A 22,539-nucleotide genomic window follows, 5' to 3' on the forward strand; every position below is an offset into this window, starting at 1 on the left:
TGTGCCTGGAATTTTGTAACCCTCTGCAGCCTGGCCAGTCTTGCAGTACTTCACCCAAGGCTGGCAGTGCCCTGAGGGGAGCAGGGTGCTCTCTGGCTCAGCCAGCAGCAGGTTAAAGCTCAGCTGAAGGGAGCCCAAAGGGTCTGAGTGCTGCCACCCACCACAGCTGCCTCGGTGGCAGTGCCTAGGGTGTTACAGTTGGAGTGGCACACCTGGGTGCTCTGAGGGAACCAGCCCGTGGTGAGACCCTGCACATCAGGCTCCTGCACAGCCAACAGTCAGGAGCCCTGTGGCTTTAAATGCCTTAAATGGCCTCAAGGGCTCTGCAGGAAACCTCAGCTGCTAAGAGGTCACTGTCACTGCATTTAATTTGCAGAAATGGCACTTCAGGTGGGTGCTTCAAATGCAGTTCAAGTTTCAGCTTTGAGATTGTGAGAAGTTTCTAAGAGTTGGTGACATTAATTCTGTAATTCCACTTTAAAAACATCTTCAAGCTGTTCAACAGTATTAAAACCCTTTACAGTAATACATGGCCTGCGTCGTTTTCAGAACTTGTGCTGTGCAACACTTGAAGACAGCTTCTTGTTGACTAGAATATTCCTTCAATATTTGGGTTTTTAAGGCCATTATACGGTTATTCAGGCAAAAAGTCTTTTTGTTTTCTTTCTTAGATCCTCTTCATTGTACTGATACCTAGAAGATTTTTTATTTTTATAGTACTTTGTGCTATCACAGAATTGTAGAAGAATTGGGTTAGAAGGGACTGATGAAGGTAATCTAGTCCAATGCCTCTGTAATGAGCCTAAAACTGCCAATTAATCCTTGTCAGGGTGTTAAGCAAACACATTGATTTTCTGTGTTCAAAACTGCATGCAAGAGAAGCAGGAGTAAGTTACTTCTGATATTTTTCAGATACCTGGGTAAAGAGGCAGACACAAATGCTGAGTTGTGTTTTACTAAAAAAAGAAAAAATACCAAAACTGCAAAACCCCCAACTAGTGGCTATTTACCTGTTTATTTTCAGAAAATGTACCAGGCATCTTTGATATATTAATAATACTTGAATGCCACTTCCAGTGTCTACAATCTTGAACTTAAACCTTGTGACTGTATTGGCCAGACCAATCATAAAAAGCAAAATGACCAGAAAGAGCAGAAAAGAATCCCTATTTTGTATTTCAACCACATGGTAAAGAAATCAGAGGTAAGAGCTAAGAAACACCATTTCTGTTTGTCTGGGGCATCCACACTTGTTCCTGCCAGTGCTCTCATGTGCTGCCTTTGATCCAGCTGTTGGCAACACACACCCAAGAATCCAGCACACGTTTCTCAATCAGATTGATGTTGCACAGCTTGTAGTTACAGCAATTTTTGAAATTTAATATACTGACAATTTAACATAACCACAAAAGTTGTGACTTATATGAGACCCAACAATAAGCAAACAAACGTTTTAAGTCGCATGGTGCAACTAGTGTCACTTACAAGAGAACAGCAGAATTAATTTGTAAAGATTTTACAGAACAGCATACACAACATACTCGGTTTTAAACACTCATTCTTCTGATGGAGGATTTATGGTATGTTGACTTTTTTTTTCTACAAATCTGTTACAATTACTTGAGATCATGATGGTGATAAAACCAGTTATGTACATTTCCTCTTTTAGCCAGTTCCATTTAAGCCATTACTAACAATGCATCTTAATCCTCACAATGAGAGTGGTGTTTGTTCTGGTCCACAGTAATTTTTAATTTTTCTTATCAACTTTAGTGAGTTTGGCAGAACTGACAAAGTGTTTAGCAGTATTACCCTTCCACTAGAAACCTGAGAATGAACCCAGTTCAGTACTAGGACTCACCTGGCTTTGAGATGACTCGTATAGAACACTTCAACACAGAACATTAGCAGGTTTCTCTTATTCCATTATGGGCACCTTTCATCTTAAATTTAAGCACTGCTGCAATAATTTTGATTATCTGCTTGGATGACATATTTAACAGAATATTATTTTCTTCCCTCAATACTATTTGTGCATTAGAAAGAAGATCTGCACAACTTTTGCTTCCTACAAAAAGATGGCAAGGTTGTTTTGATGAATTCAAGCCTGCTGGACCATCCTTGCACTCTAATTTTGGTACAGTTAGTGTTCAGGTAGTGGAACTTCAACCGAAGGTCTAAGACTACACTTAGAAAAGCAGCAGGGGCTCAGGTAGTGTCCCTGGAATTGAGCAGCATGTGTGTTGCTGAATGATGAACTCCCCACAGAGAAGGGCAGATCATTCACCCTGTTAACACCTGCAGTTCTCAGCCTGAAGGGTGCATGAACAGCTTCAAGGCTTGCTGAGTCTTGTGTGTGTACCCCACATAACCCCCCAGGAGTGCTGCGTGTTCAGCTGCCCGATGCTCTTTAGATTATCCCATCTCAACAGATATGCTGCGAAGGAAAAGTTCATGGCAGATGTGCTTCAGCCCAATAATGAAGAAAGTAAAAAGTTATATTTTACTGAAGCATAAAAATTAAACAGGAAATGAGACTGACAGTGTGGTAATTCAGGCATTTTGACTGCAAAAGTGTTGCCTTAAACACTGAAAATAAGGAAGCTTCAAAATTGTCTTAAGTGGAGTATTTAAAGTCTTTTTTTAAATTAACCACACACACACAAGCACAAAAATTAGTGTGATCAGTCATACAACTTTAAGATTTGCAATTTCCAGTTGGAAATACATCCCTAGCATTACTGCTTTGCATCTAACGATGCCCCACGTACTGGGAGAACACCCATTCACTGAATGGATACAACACAGAAGTGACAAAGCTGTAGTGTCATCATTTTTAGTGAATCCCTATTTCACTAAGGCATTAACAATCATTGAGGTTTCCTGCTAGTGGTAACTTTATCAGCCAAGGGCAAAGAATTGTGGCAAGTTCCAGATAATTCAGCCAATGAGCTATTCAAGAGATACAAAAAGAGTATACAGGAGTGCAATAAAATTTGTGTCTTGTGGCACAAGAATCTCTTGCTCTTAATCCAGGGTATCATGGATGTAACAGAGGCACCTCCTCACCCACCATACAGTCCCAGGGATGCAAAGAGAAGAGCATTTTTATTACCAGCCCTGCACCTGTAAGTTTTGCTAACTAAAACAAATGATATTTTAATGAGTACACTTTGAGTGGAGAATGAAGTAATGTTTATAACAAAAATTATTCATGAGGGACAACACAAGTGCTAAAACATTTAGGGATGTCTCTTCTTCCAAAAGGCAAAAGTTAGTGCCACTGAAGAGTGATGTGAATACCTAAGGGTCCCTGCAATATGCAAGTCATCTAGTTTACACGTACACAGTAACCCCAGTAGAATAAAGAATCAAAATTTTCAAGCAGCGTACATGCAGGGCACTTCCCAGAAAGATGTTAATTTGAGCAGTTTCCATCACAGTCATGTTAGAGAACAAGCACTGCAAGGTCTCAACAAAGAAAGATCCACTTCAGATTTAGGGTGGGAGTAAAATGAAAACTCACTGTTACCCAATGCTGCAAGTAACTATTCCTACATTAAAGCATATGCACTACATTTCAACATACCTTAAATTTATCAAGTCTGTCAAGTCTCCACCTGTGAAACAATTGCTGAGTTGTTAAAAGCAGTAGTTTATAGTGACATACTGTAAATACAAACAAACTATACTAATTGTACAGTGTGTTACAGTATAACATAAAATAGTACAAATTGTCATTATACATAATAAAGACTTACTTTTCAGTATGCTGTACAAAGTCAAACAAGGCAAAAAAAGATGTTTCAAACACTTTGTGGTTTTGTTTGTTTTTCATGAAAAATGAATAAAATCCCATGAAACTTGTAGACAGACAGTGAAATGTAAAAGTTTCCATATTAAAAACAGTTGTCAAAATTCTTCATGCATACACTCTTCCCTAAGTTGTAAGGTGGCCCCCTGATGTTCAATCATCTTATCACAAGTACCTTACTTCTTAAACTGCTAAGACAGATAGGACTTGACTCCATTTATACATACAGTGATTATATGCACTTGTTAAAAAATAGAGGCCTTTATCCAAGAGAAAACACAGGAAACGAAACATTACAGTGAAGAACACAGTTTTGTTGCAATAGCAAAAGGGATGGGGTGCCCTCCTCCTTGCCAGCAACAGGAGATCTCTAACGGTTTGTCAAAGAAACTGTGGTACTTGGTAGAAAGCCGAATACAGTAAACATAAAATACAGAGTTCAGAGATCTTTAGTGTTTGTGCATAACTTGCCACCCACTTCTCTCCCTGCAGACAGTGGGGATAAGAATACATTTCAGTTTTCATACTCATTGACTTAGAAACAAAGTCAGTCAAGCTTCCTACATGAATTCACATAGTGAAAAGTCCTTCCTTCAAAAATATACAGGATCACTCAACCAAATTTCATTCTCATACACCATTTACAAAATTATTAAAACTCTGATTTTTTTAAGCAGCAGATTTTGCATTTGTCACTGGCAGACTTGTAGAAATCTTAGAAAGTTAAAATTATATCATACCATACAAAAACATGTAAACAAAATGGATAAGTTTTTAAAAGGCATGCATACTCTTGAAGAGGATTATAAAGTGTTCATTTTTGCTAAATAAAAGGTATCTTGCTTAGCATCTTTAAAAGCACCTTAGTGATTTAGGAGCCTTAGCCCAAATAACCTTGAAGTTAGATTTGGGCTCCTAAACATCTACATCAGTTCTGTAAAATTACTGAAGCACTTTGAAATTTTTTTTTGCCATGTCTCTCATCATGCAGAATTAGATTTCCTTAACTTTAAATCTGAGACAACATTCAAGAATGTCTCCCTAACATAACCAGCTGCAATTTTTTTGATCCCTGTAACTTAGTTTATGGTATCTATGAAAAAAATTCAAATAAGATAAATACTTTGTAACACCACTTTGAAAATTCCTTTTTCATAAGATGACACAGGATACAACAATCAAATTTGAACAAGAATATGATTATAAGTTCCTTCTGAATAGCTATTGGTGTTACTTGTTCAACCTGTTAAGACTGAGAAAAACAAACTTACAAAACATCTGTAGCATAGCATTAGGTAAAAAGGAGCATTTTTGGCACGACACATTTTTAAATCTAAGCTTTTAGGCTCGAAGTATAGCAAGTTAAACATACACAGTGGCAGCTTGGAAAGCCTCATTTGAAATGCAACATTTTTAAAGGACAATTAGAAGATGCTGTTTGATGATCATTACCTGATCTCCAAGTAACATACACATTGGAACCAAGCCTAGATATTCATCCCAAATGTTTATATATATACCCTAGCACACATATATATAATGCAAGGATCTTGCACCCACAGGACTGCCAGAATTCTGGCAGAATATTAATATGGTCAGGCATAAAATGAAGTAGTATTTTTTTGCTCTTCATTTATCTTGTTAGTGTCCTGACTAACCAATTCTAGTATTTTCTTTGAAATTTAGTTTCAAGGTTGCTACATTACGTTGGGCCATAGAGTTACAGTCCGTACCTATACGTGTAAGTATTATCCTTACATTAAATGTGCTCTGCAATTCAGCAATACCTAGTTCATAGCTCTGTAAGTAATTCCTTGAGAAAGGAAAAGCTCACCTAATCTGTACAAAGTGCACGAGGCAGCCACGGTTCTGTGTGTCGCCACCAGGTGTCTCATGCCACACAACAAACCCACGGCATCAGCAAGTTCATCAAAATCCACCCTCTGTCTGGGAGGCACAAGATTTGCTAAAGCACCGGTAAAAATACCTCTACAGCTGGCTTTATTCTGTATTCAATTGCACAACTTCATCCAATTCTCTGAGTTGCTTAATTTCCTCCAAAAGTGGTCTAAGGTATACTGCAGTTGCTAAAAGGACTTCTGTTTTTCTTGGTCCTCTGTTTGTTGGGTTTAAGGTTGATGACATCTCCACCATTAAGAGTGCTAGAATTCTGGTTGGGGTGACTTCCACCAGCTGTATTAAAAACACCTACAGACAAGAGAAGTATTTGCATTTGTTTACTGCTTGCAGCATAATACCTGAACACTTTAGATGCAGCACCTGCTAAGGCACAGCAGAGCACCTCAAATGTATACACTAGCTTTTAAATCTATTTTGAGTAAATTTTGCAGCTAAATTGGAAGCAGAGGCAGTTGCAATTACTAGCCAGGCAGTATTTAAAGCTGGTATGCATTTGTGTAATTGAAGGGCAGCACATGTACTCATCTGTGTATGTATATGTTACTAACTGCACTAAATTGTAGTTAAGACGAGTAACATAATAGAAGACAGAGATGTAGATTTTAAATTCAGAAACTTTGTTGATATAGAGGTAAGTAAAAGGCTGGAATAAAAAGGGAGTGCTTTAAGGAAAATAAATTACCTGACTCAGAAAAGCTTTAAAGAAGATCTACAGAAGTTCAGTGTTTTCTTACAGAAGGCAACTTACAAACGCCTTCTGATTACATGCCGGATTCTTTCCCCACGAGTCTTTTAAGTCCACAGCGAGATGAGCAATGCTATGTAATGCTAACTACATTAAAAAAACCCAACAAGCATCCTTCTCAAATCCTTGCACAATCTTGTTAAAATGAATTTAGTAAAAGGGCACTTGCCAAGCATTAGCTAGAAACTTTTGTGCATCAGTTTGGCTATCTTGTAATTTTATAGAATCACAAAGTTATTTTACAGAAAGAGATGATATCCTAAGATAGGGAGGTAATAATTAGACTCTGATTCACTATATATTAATTCCATAAGGAATTAATTCCATAAGGAAACAGATGAGACCATAAGCTTTGATGGCACAAAATACTGTTTCTAGGGATTTTTTTATTACAGTATACATACCAATCTTGTTACTGCTTGTATGTACTACTTCTGAATCTTCTGCTGTTTGTTGCTTGAGCTTTTGAAGATATTTATCAGCCAAATACTTAAAAACTGGAAAGTTAAAAAAGAAAAAAGGTATATTACAGAATGCTTAAAAATAAGAATAATCATCATGCCGTTATATCAAAATTCTGCATGGTGACAAAAGTGCATTTCACATCCCAAGTTTACCACAACCTGGTGAGTGATTCTGGGCAAGCCTGTGTGCCTGGGCAGAATCCAGGTCACGCCAGTGTCAGCCCAGCTCTTACAGATTGCAGTACTGAAGTTCTGCACAGAAATATCTCCGTGCTCTTATATACAAAAAAAAAAAAAGGCACACACATATTGCCAAATGTTTCAATTAATGCAGCTTGGAACTTGTTACAGTCATGTATTCAATGTACAATGGAATACAATTGTACACAATATACAATATATGTATTCAATATACAATTCATGTAGGCATTTAATATATATATATATTTTGCAAGAAGCATTAGAAAAACAGTAGTCAAGTAAAATAAGTCCATTAATAAAACCTGGCAACAAGGTTTTTCTAATTAATCAATGCTACTCTCATTTCTATTGGCGTATATAAAGTTGACCTAGGAATCTGAAAAAATATAGAACTAAAGCAGAATTTTCAGAACCTAGATGTGTTATGATTATTTACATTTGTAATGAAACTTATTTAAAGATGATACAAAAGACTTTTACATTTTCTCTTGCAGATTTTTCCCATGGTGAATGACGTTAATAGAGAAAAAACAGGGAGATTACTAATAATCTTGGCTAATTAAACAAGAATATATCATTAGGCAGTCTAGTACATGATTATTCAAACCCAGTCCACAAAAGACAGAGACTCAAAATTTTCACACTACTCTCATGAAATTAAGTACATTAAAAATTGTAGTTAGGAACTAATCAAATATCACCAGTAGACAAAACACTGCAAGAGATGCAATCTTTTAATGTACTTTATCTAAATAGGACTAAAATATAAAATAATAGTTTCTATCAATTACTTCTTAACTATTTACAATTACAAAATAATGTGTTCAACAGTTTTTATGTTGCAACAATTGAGCTTCTAGTATGTGTATTTGTTTTTGGAGGTCATGCTCACTGACCGTCATTAGGACTGAGGAGCCTTAACACACTGGCACTTGTGAGCCTGGCAGCTGTGTGTGTTTGTGGAGGGGAAAGATGTGCACAAAGAAATGGGCCTAACCCATGAACACAGGTAATTTTAGCTGTGTTTAAGGCGTGCTGCTATGGAATATAAAGAGGGCTGCCACCCTCATGCAAGGATGTGTAAGAGCCAGCTGGCTCCATCCAGCCCGGAGGGATGCTCGGGCCGTGGAGCAGCAGCAGGACGGGACACGCCCCCCGCAGCACCGCCTACCATCGCTCACGTTCAGGCGTTCCTTCACCCACACCCCCCGCAGCACCGCCTACCTTCGCTCACGTTCAGATCTTCCTTCACCGATGCTCGGTAGAACCGCACCTTCAGCTTCTTTGCCAGGGCTTCCGCCTCCTCACTGCACAACACAAGATGGCTTTGTAAGCCCTTACTTGGCTCATTTGTCAGCATTTATTCTTATAAACAAAATGCTTCGCTTTAAGTTAAACATGGCAAAGTGGGTTGAGAAATTCAAGACAGTCAAAAAATACCTAATCCTTAATTTCTTTACAGTATCTCCATTAAAAAAGAAGGTATCTTACATGCAGTGTCTTTATGGCTCAAAGGAATTTTTTTCAGTATTTACTGACTTCATTACATAAAACTTCCCAAGGGTTCAAAGAAGTGTGTTGGTGAAACCAAAAGGAAGGAGGCTGTAATTAACAGCACTATCACTGCAAACTCTAAACAACAACAAAATTAGTCCTTAAGCATATCTTAATGAAGCAGTATGCTATGCAATCAGATGAGTGCACAGATGAAATCAAGAATTACTTTCTTCTGTGAAGTGAAAAAGAACTTATGTTAAAGTTTAAGAAACTTATGAATACTTCCCTAAGGAAAATCAAATCATCAGAAAGATTATGTTACTGAGGCTGACAGAGTATTCTGAGAACCAAACCTAAGTGACATACCATGAATAAAGGAGGAGTTCAAATGCAATTTTGCTTTTCCTTTGAAAAATCCTCAGAATTCTTTGCAGAAGAAGTAGAAGCTGATTTATGCCATCAATGATAGCAAACAGACAACAAAGAAAGCCAGTGCAGGAAACAACAAAAAAAGAAGAAATAATTTAAATCTCTCAGGAAGATGACAGAAATTGAAGAAGTGGAGAATGATCAACTTGATGATGCACTATTTTCTACATGAAATGCTGTGATAAATAAAAACATTTGTTAAGCTGATTTTAGGACAAGAATGAAATTGGTCACACACACAAGGGCAGAATGAATTTACAATAAAATCTGTAAAGAAAAATACAGCAAGGAAGATTCAGCACCATGCAGTTTGAGAATATTACCACATACATATTTCTATAGAGTCACAATGTTTTGATAAAAATGAATAATAAAAAACAAATTAAAGAAAGCAAAGAATATTAGCAAGCATTCACTAGCCAAACAGACAATGTGCCTTCAGAGGTGCACAGCACAGTTTAAAGGTAACTGAAATTTAACAGGAGAGAAAATCTATAGTTTGAGATTTTTAGGGGAAAAAAAAGGGTGTGAATCATATTATGCCAAAACCAATCTTCATGTCTTTCCTGTATTACTTTTGGCTTCAGGATGCAGCATGAAATAAACAGAAAGCTCCTAGCTTTGCAGCACATCTGCCCAAGTGTGACTATCTACAGTCATGCAGTAACACCCACCCCATGTGCTTCTAGGGCACGTCTAGATGCAGACACAGGTGGGACAACCCAGATTCTCTAACTCTTCACCAGAAACTCTCATAGACTTCTTTTTTAAAACTTGTGAATACAGGAGGCACCTATTGATCTTTAAAAGCAGTACAATAGAACTCCTACTTCTTTATGCAAGAGTCATCAAGAAGATCAATCTTATTCTGCACAAGAACTGTGGGAATGTCTCCAACTTCAGTCACAACTTTTTGCTTCCAGGTAGGGATTGCTTTGAAGGACTCTCTATCAGTTGTAGAAAACACAAGAACACAAGCCTGGGCTCCTAGAAATATACAAATAAATTACAAATACAAATACACACAAATTAGCCAATAAACAATAGAAAAATTTGTAATGTATTTAAAATATGAGGGATTTTTAAAGTTTTTCCCACAAACATGCACTTTTACTACCAGCTTACAAACCACTGGTCATAGATTCCCTAAATGAAAATTCATTGCCATATTATTTTGATCATTACAGCCATCTTTTTGATGACTATGGGTCTATTACCTTTAAAGCTAATTCCAGCATTATTGAATGTATGCAGGGGAAAGGAACAGAAGGAGCTCTGGAAAGGCTGGGAAAAGGGAAGGGGAGGTTCATTTATTACTGTTTTACAGACAGATTAATGGAGGCCAGGAGGCAGATTTTTTCCTGTATGCAGCATCTGTAAAGCACATTTCACATTATTCTTTGTGGTACAGTAATATGGATTCTGAAAAGCAGAAAACTTTAAAAAGTTTTCAAATGAAGTTGTGATTATTTCAAATAAATAGTTAGTAGCTTTTTGGGGAAAAGAAATGTGCCTCTCATTAATACTATCAGATAGTCTAATAATTCTATCAGAGCACTATGATAAATTATACAAAAACCTTTGTTACAGTTTTGTAAATAAACAACAGTTAAACTTCATGGATACTGAGAAGGTACCTCCACAGCTGAAATATTAGTGTTTGGTCTTTTAACTGTCCAGTAGCCCTTTGTTATTCTTCAGAAACTGCTTTGCTTTGCACTTCATTATTTATATGCCTTCAATGTGCTAGTTATTTAGTAACAGAGTGTGAAAGGAATAGATAGCCAGTGTTTTTGAGACTCTAGCATAATCTTGTGGTGAACATCTCCCATTAATGTCATATAGTACAAAAAATTTTTCATCAATACGAATTTTATCTCTGAGTTTCACAAAGTATCCCCCATTCCTGTACTCTGTTATCTTTCTATTTCTCTGGCACAAAGCACACAAGTTCTCTTACTAGGTTTGCTTTTATTTAGCTTTTTAAAAGTCAAGTTCAGAGTCTATTTCCAGAGAGATTTCCTATGCTCTTTAACATTCTTCCACACGCATATTAAGACTCTTCTGGTATGGTTTTATACAAAACAATAAGAACTGCCCTAAGAACTTCAACTGAAGCTCTACCAGTAAAAAAGCAGCAATGCAGCCTTCAATAATGTCTGCTATTATTTGTGTTGTAAAACTGTTTATTTTCCCTACTGTCCACACTGTACTCTAACATATACAATTATTCTGATGCAATTCCTGCGACAAAGGTGTAAAATACATTATTCTTTCCAAAGCAGGTTAGTTTGCATTTGCCTATTATCTCACATAGTAGCATAATGGAGATGAGAGCATTTATTAAAATACTCCCACTATCTGTAAACACCACTTTGTTCAGTTTCAAGACCAAGAAATCCTTTGTGAAGTTTCCAAGCTAAGACACCTTCACTTCATCTTTCTCCTTCCACCCATTCCTTCTGAATGCTACCACAAGTAACAAGTAAGTTTAGAGGGAAAAGCCCTGGCATGTGGTAGGTAAAGAGAAGGTAGCATACTACATCAGACTTTATTCAATTTACATATAGTACAGGTAGAATGCAGTGGCCAAGGACAGTAAAAATACCTCAGCTTGCCCATATTCATTTCAAAAGGAAATTATACGACAGGCTTTAATAAAGAATCAACTGAAATATTTTTGAGGACCTTCAAGATTATTACAACAAACAACAGTAAAACAAAGTGTCATCAACAAAGATAAATTCTATACATTCATGTTATCATGTACTTCCAAACATCTGCAAGAGTTTTCAATCACTGGATCATAAATATCAGACTTAACTAATCCAATAACTCTGTAAGATGCTTATTTAAGAAGAGAAGACAAAAGTAGTTTTTTTCTCAGGTTCAATGAAAAACAGTATCAACTGTGATCTTTCTGAAGTGTGCTTCAGTATGGTGCAGAAGTTAGTATGGCAACAGAGCTCAACAGAAGACACTGCAGGGCAGAGATTTTAATATGCAAATTCTTTTCATCTTCAAGAAACCTGCTAAATACTCAGTAGTTTTACTGAAAACATAAACAATTTAAGAAATTATAATATCCATCTAAGAGTTCTAAGGAGGAAAAAAAAAGACAAACCCTAGAATTCAACCACATAAACACCTTTTTTATGCAGGCACTGACAGTATTCAAGAGTCAGTACCATTACTATCTCAGTCATCCACTGCTAGTGGAGTCATACACCACCTCTGTCATACAACAGATTATGTACAACAACAGACACCAGCAGCAAAGGCTCAGGATAGTGTCAAACAGGAACATAACAGCTCAGGATGTTCTCAATGAATATTTTAAATTAAAGTTCCTTTGTAAGAAGCTGTTCCAAAAAGCTACTTTAAAGTACTGAAGAAAATGACATTGTGTGCAATTACTGCATTGATAATTCCTCTATATTTTAAAATGCTTCAACTACCTGCAGAATCACTGACATAATATTTATACCTAGAGCAATTCAGAAAAGAATTTAGAGACTAGTGCTACTTAATTCAAATAAAGCATGAGCTTGTCAGCTGAATTGGTCTCAGCAGACTATCCTATCTGCATAGACTACACATTTTTTTCCTTTCATAAAGGTACAAAGCTTTTGTAATAGAAAGTGTAAGGAAATTCCTTGCCATGAGAGGACTCTCACAGGCGTTATACCTGACCCTACTCATTTCACTCAGTACTTTGCCTCAGCTATCCAAGCTACAACAGAAAGCACATATTCCCTACAAAACTGATGGTGACTTGTTCAATCTCACACTGAGATCAAAATCCAGTATCATCATCCAGAAATTCTTGTTTACTGCTGATGTTTTAACTTCTGTGGATCCTGCCTGTCTTTGACAGACTCAGCAGGATTTAATGTCTCCTTAACAGCACCTAAAATAACTGTACTAGGGCCTTCAATTATCATATTTGCTACAGACAAATCAACAAATGCAAACGACAGCAATCCTATGAAGGCTTGATTATGAAGAATGAACTATTTTGCAACAAAATGAGGATCCTGACAATTTGACTATTCAGCAACTGAGTAACACACTAATGAGCAAGATGTCTATCTTCCATCAAAAACCTAGCAAGGATATTCAAGATACACCAATGGTAGTAGAAGGAAGAAGATACATGCACAAAGAAATGATCAAATACTGCTTTGAGAAACATTTGACTTCAGTCACATAGAAACTGCTGAGAAGATGCATGGGACAATACAAAAAAGAAATTATTAAATATATACAGTTCTTCCTTCAGCTCTGAATTTAGGCTGCTGTACTCCTTGCACTGTGTGACTGTGGGCATGCAACTGCACTGGCTGCACACACCTGCCTGCACGTAGGAAATCACACAACAAATCCACTGTCATCTCCAATGCTCTTTCTCTGCAAGGCTGAATGAATTTGGTCCCTGGACAAGAAGCACTCAGGCTCTGGAGCATTCATGTGTGAGCCCTGAACAACTGACAATACACAGTGTCCCAGGGGAGTACATAAGCCCCAGTGCAATGATAGTGGGACAGTGACCTATGGGAGAAGCAAACCTTAAATTAACATCTATCTGACCTATCTTAGAGGTGTCCTCCCCTTATTAACAATAAAAGCCTGGCATTTCCAATGTAAGCTTGACCTTTTCTTCTATGTGTGATTGCTGAGGCTAGACCAAAACTGCACTCCAGGCTCTTCCAATTTCCCTCATCCTTCATGAGTCAAAGTCTAGTGTAGAGCACTCTCTGTATCTGACACCTTGAACTATTTATTGTATACCCATCATGCTGCTACAATATGAACAGGCTGACTGTGCTGGAAGAACTTCTGTACAAAGAGCTCCAAGCAGAGATGTAACAGCACTACGCTGGGCTTGAGTCATAACCATGATTTCAAGATATTCATGCAGATTTTTTATTTTGTTTTTAAACCAGCAGGTTGCTTGTGGTAAGTGAGGCCAGTAGGCGTAGTCCTGAGTTCTTCTCTATGCTCCATATTCTAACCCATCAGTCCCAGTAATTAGGAGAAAAAGTCTTTGGCTTGAAACAACTGGGGAGAGCCAAGCACACAAGAGGACTAAAGGCCAGGATAGTGAAAAGGAAGCTCCAATAGAATCAACTACTACCATCCAAAATTTGTATGCTCAACTTGTCAGCTGTGAATTATTTATATCCACATGTCAAAAGATCTTTATTTAAGGAAATAGTAATCATCAATCACAGGCAACAACAGGAAGCATCACCAAAAAACCCCACCGATTAGCAAATTGATTATGAAACAAGAAACGATCATAAGACTCTAACACCCTGAAACAGCCTGGCATAATCATTACTTTATCTCCAAATGAGATCATTTTATACTATAGCATATAGTATATAATATAGTATATTTTCCTCCCATCTCAGGTAATTTGCAAGAACTGAACAGTGGAATCTTTGCCAAATAATTTGTATCTCTCCCATAAAAAAAAAACAAAGAGAAATGTTTACAGAACCATTGTTAAATTATAAGCAAAGAAAGCTTAAGTATGCAATTTGTAACTGGTTAAATAGATAAGCTGCTTTTACACAAATAATACAGTTTAGTTGATGAAGTAAATACACTTTTGTTACTGCTCTTTAATGTATTTGAGGCAAATTGTACTAGCAAAAGAACTCTCGTGCCCTGTAAACTGTCTTTCTAGGATGACTGGTGAATTTCCCCCCCTTGGATTAATTACTATGTGCCTCATCCACAGTTTTTGGAATATTTACAAATGTGTGTCTCACAGAAGTAATGAAACACTTTTAGAGGGAAAATACACATTTGCATCTGATTGTTTGAATGTCTACACTGTCCAGTTTCTGTGCAGACATTTGTATTATTTCATTCAATGTTTTCTAAAGGGCACTACTGCATAAAGTGGACATAATTAAGACAAGGAACTTGCACAAAGAGAAAAAATACTTAAGAATTGAAAAAGCTGAACTAAGCATGCTTTGCACACACATGAAATAACTAAAATTCCTAATACAAAGATATGAAAATATTTTAGAGACGTGCAGACCAAGAAAACCCCAACTACCAAACAACAAACATGGTATTTTCACCTCTATAGTAGGCCTTAGTTATTGCATCAAATTCCTCTTGACCTGCAGTGTCCCATAACATTAGCCTGACATCTTCACCATTAACTCTGAAATAAACAAGACAGTTTTGTGATCAATACAGTAACAGGAACAAATCACAGCAAATGTCATGGAAATACTACTGTTTCTACACTACAGGAGTAATCTAAACAAAATTTAACTGGATTTAAACATAATGTAACTTATTATTAATATTCATTCACCTTCATAACATACTACGGCAATAGTCCCTCAACTACATTATATGTTCTTTACAGACAATCTGTATTACATTTTCCCCTCCTTTCCTCTTCTTCCTCTGCATTTCCCTCTACAGTGAAAAATAAGATAGACATCAAAACAAAACTCAGGTGCCTGAAGAATGGTGCTTTTGCCTTTTTCATCAGCTTAGAGAACTTACAGAATTTTCTTACTTCTCATTATCATACAATTTTCCACTTTGCCAAACATAATAGGGTATTACCTGCTTATACTGCATAAAGACACTTCATTTTTTCACAGTCATTTTTTTCTACATTGGCTAATAAATTTGTGTAATTTTTTTATCATAAGCGGTTTTACTTCTTCACAAGAAATCACAAAAAAAAATTTAAATAATCAGCTGGTGGTAGAATACAAACCAAACTTGTCAAAGAGCCTGGTATGCCAGATATTCCAGATTTTATTTATCATTTTAAATTTTGGATGGAAAATAAAGGATATAACTAACTTTAGCCCACAGTGCAAGAGAGAAAACAACTCCTTTTAGTGTGCTTCAGAAACAGCAGGCTTTGTTTTCCAAGCCTTCATAAAGTTCAGGATTACAACAGAAAAAAGAAATAGAGAGAGAGGTAAAAATCAGTAGTATGTCATCTGTTTAATACATACTGGATCTGTCTTTCCAGGAAATCTACACCAATAGTTTTCTTGTAGTCTTTTGTAAAAATCCCCTTGCAATATCGCTGAATCATACTGGACTTCCCAACAGCTCCATTTCCTACTACTACCACCTTGATGGCCACCTCCATATCTTCTTCCAACATCTTTGCGTCTCAGGTGACTCTCTGGTTTATTCAGGAAACTACTGATTCTGTCAACAAAGTAAATAGCTATTATGTTCATAAAAATGCTGTGAATAGAAAGCAAGAGGCAAGATGATCACACAGATTAGGGTGCATATAGACACTACAATTTATTTCTGTCCTTGTCACAGATTGCTTAAGTGACCTCAGGCAAGTTATTTAACTAGCTTTGCTTTGACACTTACTAATTGAAAAGTAATAAAAATTAGAAATAGAGAATAATTTATTTGGCTTAATGCAAAAATATTTCACTGATGTTTTGGTGGCTTTTTTTCTTAATGAGGAAGAAATGGAGGCACTGAACTACAAAATCACAGAATCGTTAATGTTGGAAAAGACCTCGAAGATCAGCAAGTCAAATCATTAACCCAACACCGTGAAGCGCTAAACCATGTCCCTTGAGTGCCACAAATACCTCCAGGGATGGTGATGCAGCCCCACAGCCCCAGGCAGCCTGTTCCAATGCTTGATAATCCTTTCAGTGAATAATTTTTCTAATATCCAACCTAAAACTCCCCTGGCACAACTTGAGGCCACTTCCTCTTGTCCTATCGCTTGTTACTGGCACATGAGACCAAACCCCACCTTGCTACAATCTCCTTTCAGGCAGTTGTAGAAAGCAATAATGTTTCCCCTGAGCTTCCTTTTCTCCAGGCTAAATGACCCCAGTTCCCTCAGCCATTTCTCACAGGACTTGTGTTCTAGACCCTTCACCTCACTGCCCTTGTCTGGACACTCTCCAGCCCCTCAATTTCCTTCTTGCAGCAACGGGCCAGAACTGCACACAGGATTTTGAGGTGTGCCTTCATCAGTGCTGAGTACAAGGGGACAATCACTGCCCTGGTCCTGCTGGCCACACTATTGCTGATACAGACCGGGATGCCATTGGCCTTATTGGCCACCTGGGCACACGCTGGCTCATGCTCAGCTACTGTTGACCAGTACACCCAGGTCCTTTCCCACTGGGCCCCATTCCAGCCACTCTATCCTCAGTAGCTTTGCATGGGGTTGTTGTGACCCAGGTGTAGGAGCTGGCACTTGGCCTTGTTTCATCTCACAACTGGCCTTGGACCATCAATCCAACCTGTCCAGATGCCTCTGCAGAGCCTTCCTGCCCTTCAGCAGACCAACACTCCCACCCAACTTGGTGTCACCTCCAAACTGACTGAGGGTGAACATGATCGCTTCATTAAGATCACTGGTAAAGTTATTAAACAGGACTGGCACAAATACCAAGCCCTGGGGAACGCCACTAGCAACCAGCTGCCACATGGATTTAAATCTACTCACCACCACTCCCTGACCTCCATCCCTCAAATGCATGCCTCCCTCAAACTTTGCTCTAGGAAGTCTGGTTTTATCCCTTTTCCCTTTCTAGTCTAAGCCTACTTCAGTGAGTCCTCCTAACTCTTGTAAAGTTTCCTCCTCAGAAACAGATGTACCCCATCTATTGGCAGCAGGCAGGGTTGTTGTGTAGACTGACCCACCACCAAAAAATCAAAATTCTGCCTGTAATACCAGGCTCTTCCTCTTTCTTCCTGTTTCATATCCTGCGATTGGAAAGCCAGAAGAGAACACTTCTTTTGTTCCCTCTCCCTTAACCACCTGCTCCAAGGCTCTGAAGTCTCAAGACCGCCCTCGGACTTGCTACAACTTTACCACTGCCCACCGGATAAAAGCTAAGTTTCCCCCACGTTTTGCCGCGTCGAGATATCATCACAGTAACATTTTGCAGCTGCAAATTTCCTCCCAAGAATGTTCTTGGGAACATCTGCTTTCCAAGGAGGGAAAATACTCCCGTTTTAAAGGCTCTGCCCATCACCACGCTCACACCCGGGCTGGCAGGGCGCGGCTACCCGATCCCTCGGCTCGGCTCGCTCAGACAGATGATGTTTCCTGCCTGCATTAGCAGCAACACACCCGGCTACCCGGAGCTCGGCAAGCCCCGCTAGCACCGGGAAGCCGGATGGCCATTTTGGGCGAGAACAGAGGCGGCCACCCACGGGTCTCCGCAAAGGGATCCAATCCACCCGCACCTCCCGGCCCTGCCCGAGGGACCACGCCGAGGGTGGAGGCTCGGCCGCCCCGGCTCCGGCCCCGCTCCCGCCCATGGCCCGGGGCGCCCCGGCTCCGATCCCCGCCCGCCCGCGGCCCCTCTCACCAACCCCTCACGGAGCGGGCGGCGGCGCTCCCTCCGAGGGCACGGCGGTGCAGGGGCGCAGGGAAGAGGAGACGGAGGGAAGGGAGAGGAAACCGCTCGCTGGGGCCGACCCAACCCGGACGCACATCCCGGCTCCCCCGGCCGGAAGCGCCGTCAGGAGCAGGGGCGCCGCTCGGGGAGGCGCCTGCCCGCTGCCCCCGCCTCGCGCCGACCCCGCTGTGAGGGCTGCCCGGAGCCGCGGCCGACCCCGCTGTGAGGGCTGCCCGGAGCCGCACCCGGCGCTGGGCTGCCGTCCTTGTGCGCTCCTGTCGGGCTTGAGGCGAGGGAGAAGTTGCTTTTGAGGGGTTTTCGTCTGGGTTCCTGAGGAAAGATCCGGACAAGGGTGATCTTTTCCTTGCCTACGGATGCCTTCATCCCCGGTCCACTCCCTATATGTCGGCATTCCTCACCTCATCCTCCATGGAAAACAAACCCTGGTGGTCGACCACGGGCTTTCCTTAGGCTACCACGGAAGGCAGCTGCCCTCCTGTGTGTGGCACCCTTTGTTTTTTAACCAAGATGCGTCCATCACCGTGGTATGTGGTCTGATAGCTCCCAGGCTATATATTTAACAGGATACGTTTTGGCATAACTATAGACGTGACAGTCTTAAAATCTGAAAGTTTTACCTTTCTTAACCCCTTATTTTCGTTTTTTGGCTGGCTGGTTTTCTAAGTTAAACTGCTGAAAGAAGTCCACTGCCTTAAATCCCCTTCCCATACTGCAGAGCGCATCCCTGGTGGGGTGGTTGCTCTTGGTGCCCCCAGCCCTGCTGCTGCTCAAAGGTGGCCAAGTAACACTCAGATATTGCCAGGTGTGATTGATGAAGTCTGTCTTCCACAACAGAGAGCTCTCTGTGCCTGTCCTGTGCCTCCCAAGGCAACAGCTTTGTCCTAGCATCAGTTAGGTCCCTAAATAAATAATTTTTGGATTAGAATATTGTGCAGTTACATCCCAAAGGAATAGTAAGATTTTATGCATGGTTTCTGTTTTGAAATCTATATGTTCATTTTGTTAATGCTCACAGTCTCGAGTCTGTCTGATGCCAGGGCTTCTCTGTTCCAAAAGGCCTTGAATTGGAGACCCTTCACATTAAGAGAAATTTGTTACCTGCCTAATACCAAAGTAATATTTTGGAAATGTGCCTTATTATACTTCCCTGTTTTCATCATGGGAGACGTTGCGGGTGTGGCTGAGATTCATTTCACTTAATGCCTACATTGTAAACACTTCTATGGTATGGTTCACTTTCAGACTCAGGAAAAGAAAAGATATGTATGTGAATCCCTGTAGCTAGGCAGGTAATATATTTGCCTGGTTGCCATGTTTGTACTACTTGAGAAATTTTTTTTCAGGCACTAGAATAATTCATAATTGTCACATTAGTAAAAGTGGGAAAATCAGTTTCTTGTACAATGAGTCATGTCCAAACTATTGTTGAAGTAAGTTAATGTCTTATGTAAGACGGATATAACCTTATTTTAAATATACTCTATTAGATAGAAGGTGCACATTTACTATATTGAGTGGTCTACATCTTATTTTTGGAAGCATTAGTTCTCTGCATTATAAGCCTTGCATTCAGATGGCTGTCTTTGCAGGCACTTGCTGATGGAAAGCAGTTTAAATGTGGAACACCATGTTATGGGCATTTATCCCAGATACCTTTGTAAGTATATTTACAAAACCTAATAGAATCTGTTCTATGAAAATGGAACCTTTCTTACTGCTCTCTTTACACAAACATTAGTAAAACTGTTTAAGTAGAAATGAAGATGGCAGAAAAATATGCTCTCCAAGAGTGAAGCTGGATATTTTGCATTTGAGCAATCAGAAAACTCTCAGGCATAACTGTGAAGAAAACCATCACAAGGATAATAGGTGAATTTGCTTAGAAATCTATAGAATTTTCATTTCATTCTCACAGAATTAAACTGAATAAATCTGCAGCAAACAAAACCTTGTATTTGATTTAAGTACAGACAAATAATTGCCAATATTTTACCTGAATAAAAAAAAAACATGTTAAAATAAACTCTTGATATTTTTATATAAGGCTACAGTTCCTTCACTCCTTCCTTCCTCCTTTCTTTTTTTCTTCTTTCCCTCCCTCCTTCCCTCCCTCCTTCGCTTGTGGCTTCCTGTATAAAAGTCCTTTCTGTGCTCTGCCTCAGCACTTTCTAGTGAAGATCTAAATTTCTCTGAAATTCCCTTTAAACTATCCATTAGAACACTGGAATCTCGACCTGGAGTGTGTTCATTCCTGTGAGGACAGCAACTTTAAGTCACAATTAAACAGTTCTTCTCCCATGCTGTGTGACCAAAGCACGCTCCATACAGTCTTACTGCTGAGCCTTTCCTGTGGGGTGAGGCCTCGCTGGATTATGGTGTCTCGTTGGAGCTACTGGAGCAGGGACTCAAAAGCCACAGGGGGTGGCTTGTTGATATTTTGCTTGGAAAACTGAAGCATGGATTTTTTTGGGAAACAGAGTAGAGGGAGAAGAGCTAAAGAACATATTTTGGCTGCATGGAGTTTAGTCAAATGCTTTGCCAGATAGTTGGGGTATGTATTTACTAAGCCTCCAATTAATTCAGGCAAACTTATTTGGGACTAAAAGTGCAGACTATAACAACTGATAAAATGCAAAAGTATGCAAAGTGGTTAATTCTACTATAAAAATAACGCAACAACTTGTTTTCTGAGATTTTACTTAGCATTTAATAAAGAATGGCTAAAATTTTCATGTCTCCCGTGAAGGAATCAGATATTAACAGAAGAGAAATAATTTAGTAATAGAGTAATAAATATACAGTCCTGAAAGTAGTGATGAGTCTTGCCATGCCTATATAGTAATTTCTTTTGTTCTCAACGTATGATAGCTTAAAATTCTATAGGCTTGTTTTAAATAATTGCTGAAAAGAGTAGCAATTATGAGTTATTTGGTTAAAGAAGTTGATTTGTACATCCCAGTAGCTGCTTACTTCATAATGCTGTGGTTTTTTACATTTGCCTTCTAGTAACTGTAGATTTCTTTGGAATGTTTGTGTTTGTGTTCATACAACGTGATGGGCTTGGAGGAAAATTTATGTCTATTGAAGTTGGTGTATATGTTTAATAATAAATGAATTTTTATAAGGAAATAATTTGCTGTGGGAATGAATTAATTAAGAAATCATTTGGTCAAGCCTTCTCTCTGCCCAAATACTCTGAATCGTGTTTTTACCACTATACAGTGGAGGATATACAGGAGGATTAAAAGATCCAAGTTAAATCATTCACAAGAGGAATGTGAAGTAGATTTCAGTTTTCCAAATTATAACTCAAAGCACTGGGCGAGTAAGCATAAAGAACTGCCAAGATGCGGCCTCATGCTTTGTGTGAGGTTGGAAGGTCGCCAGATCATGACTGCTGGGGTACATGGTGCTCACTGTTCTTGTCTTACCGTCCTTGGGGGCAGACAGCTCATATAACATGATGACAGGAATGGGCTGTGGTGTGAGAACTTAACTCTTCACCCTTTTCACCCTTGCACTATTTAAGTTTTTAGCACATTTTCTGTTTCTTTGTCACCTAATTGCCTTTTGCCTTCTGACTGTGATGCCTAGAGAGGCTGATCTGGAACAGAGGCTGGACAGAGTTAAAGGAATAAAGTAGGTATTTATTCAAAGGCCTTTAAAGGGTACACCTTGGGCAGTACAAGAGCCTGGCCAGGATTCTGCCCAAGATGGACCCAAGATGGACACAAATGGATGACTAATCACGAGTCTTCACACTTTTAGAAGTTTTGGTCCATTTACATATTGGGGTTAATTGTCCAATTACAGCCTCGGGTTATGAAGTCCCATCCTCTCAGTTTGCTCTCTTCAATTCACCATTGTTTATGCTTTTGGGGCCTGAGGCTGTAATGGCTGTCCTTGGTTCTCAATCTGGAAAAGGGTTGTTTTGTCTAACCACCCTGTGAGGAGAACTTGCAAACACTTTGTGGTGGCTAACAGCAGGCCTGTAAAGGCCTTGCAGTCTGAATCCTGATTTGGTCCTACATAGCCAAAGGAAGAAAGCTAACAGCT

At 39.2% G+C, this 22,539-nt stretch overlaps 1 protein-coding gene across 2 annotated transcripts; it reads right to left on the reverse strand.

The window, feature by feature from the left end:
- Positions 1-1,359: 1,359 nt before the first annotated feature.
- On the reverse strand, positions 1,360-18,603 carry RAB23 (RAB23, member RAS oncogene family). 2 transcript variants are annotated; one of them, XM_030945002.1, is made up of 7 exons: positions 18,433-18,603; positions 16,078-16,279; positions 15,172-15,257; positions 9,901-10,057; positions 8,369-8,451; positions 6,884-6,976; positions 1,360-6,022 (listed from the first exon to the last, which is right to left on the reverse strand). In XM_030945002.1, the coding sequence occupies exons 2-7, from the start codon at positions 16,230-16,232 to the stop codon at positions 5,883-5,885; spliced, it is 714 nt and encodes a 237-aa protein (XP_030800862.1). In that variant the 5' UTR covers positions 16,233-16,279; positions 18,433-18,603; the 3' UTR covers positions 1,360-5,882. The 2 variants fall into 2 exon arrangements, with proteins under 2 accessions (XP_030800862.1, XP_030800861.1); XM_030945001.1 differs by having other exon boundaries at positions 18,437-18,602.
- Positions 18,604-22,539: the final 3,936 nt, after the last annotated feature.

Source organism: Camarhynchus parvulus, chromosome 3 (assembly GCF_901933205.1).
Source record: "Camarhynchus parvulus chromosome 3, STF_HiC, whole genome shotgun sequence".
NCBI lineage: Eukaryota > Metazoa > Chordata > Aves > Passeriformes > Thraupidae > Camarhynchus > Camarhynchus parvulus.

What these genes read in the sequence shown, in the direction of transcription:
- RAB23 (XM_030945002.1), bottom strand. Translation starts at nt 16,232, where the DNA reads ATGTTGGAAGAAGATATGGAGGTGGCCATCAAGGTGGTAGTAGTAGGA. An exon ending in AACTAAGGCCTACTATAGAG is followed by an intron (nt 10,058 to 15,171) that starts GTGAAAATACCA and finishes GTATATTTCTAG; the next exon opens with GAGCCCAGGCTTGTGTTCTT. An exon ending in TACAAGCAGTAACAAGATTG is followed by an intron (nt 6,023 to 6,883) that starts GTATGTATACTG and finishes TCTTGTCTGTAG; the next exon opens with GTGTTTTTAATACAGCTGGT.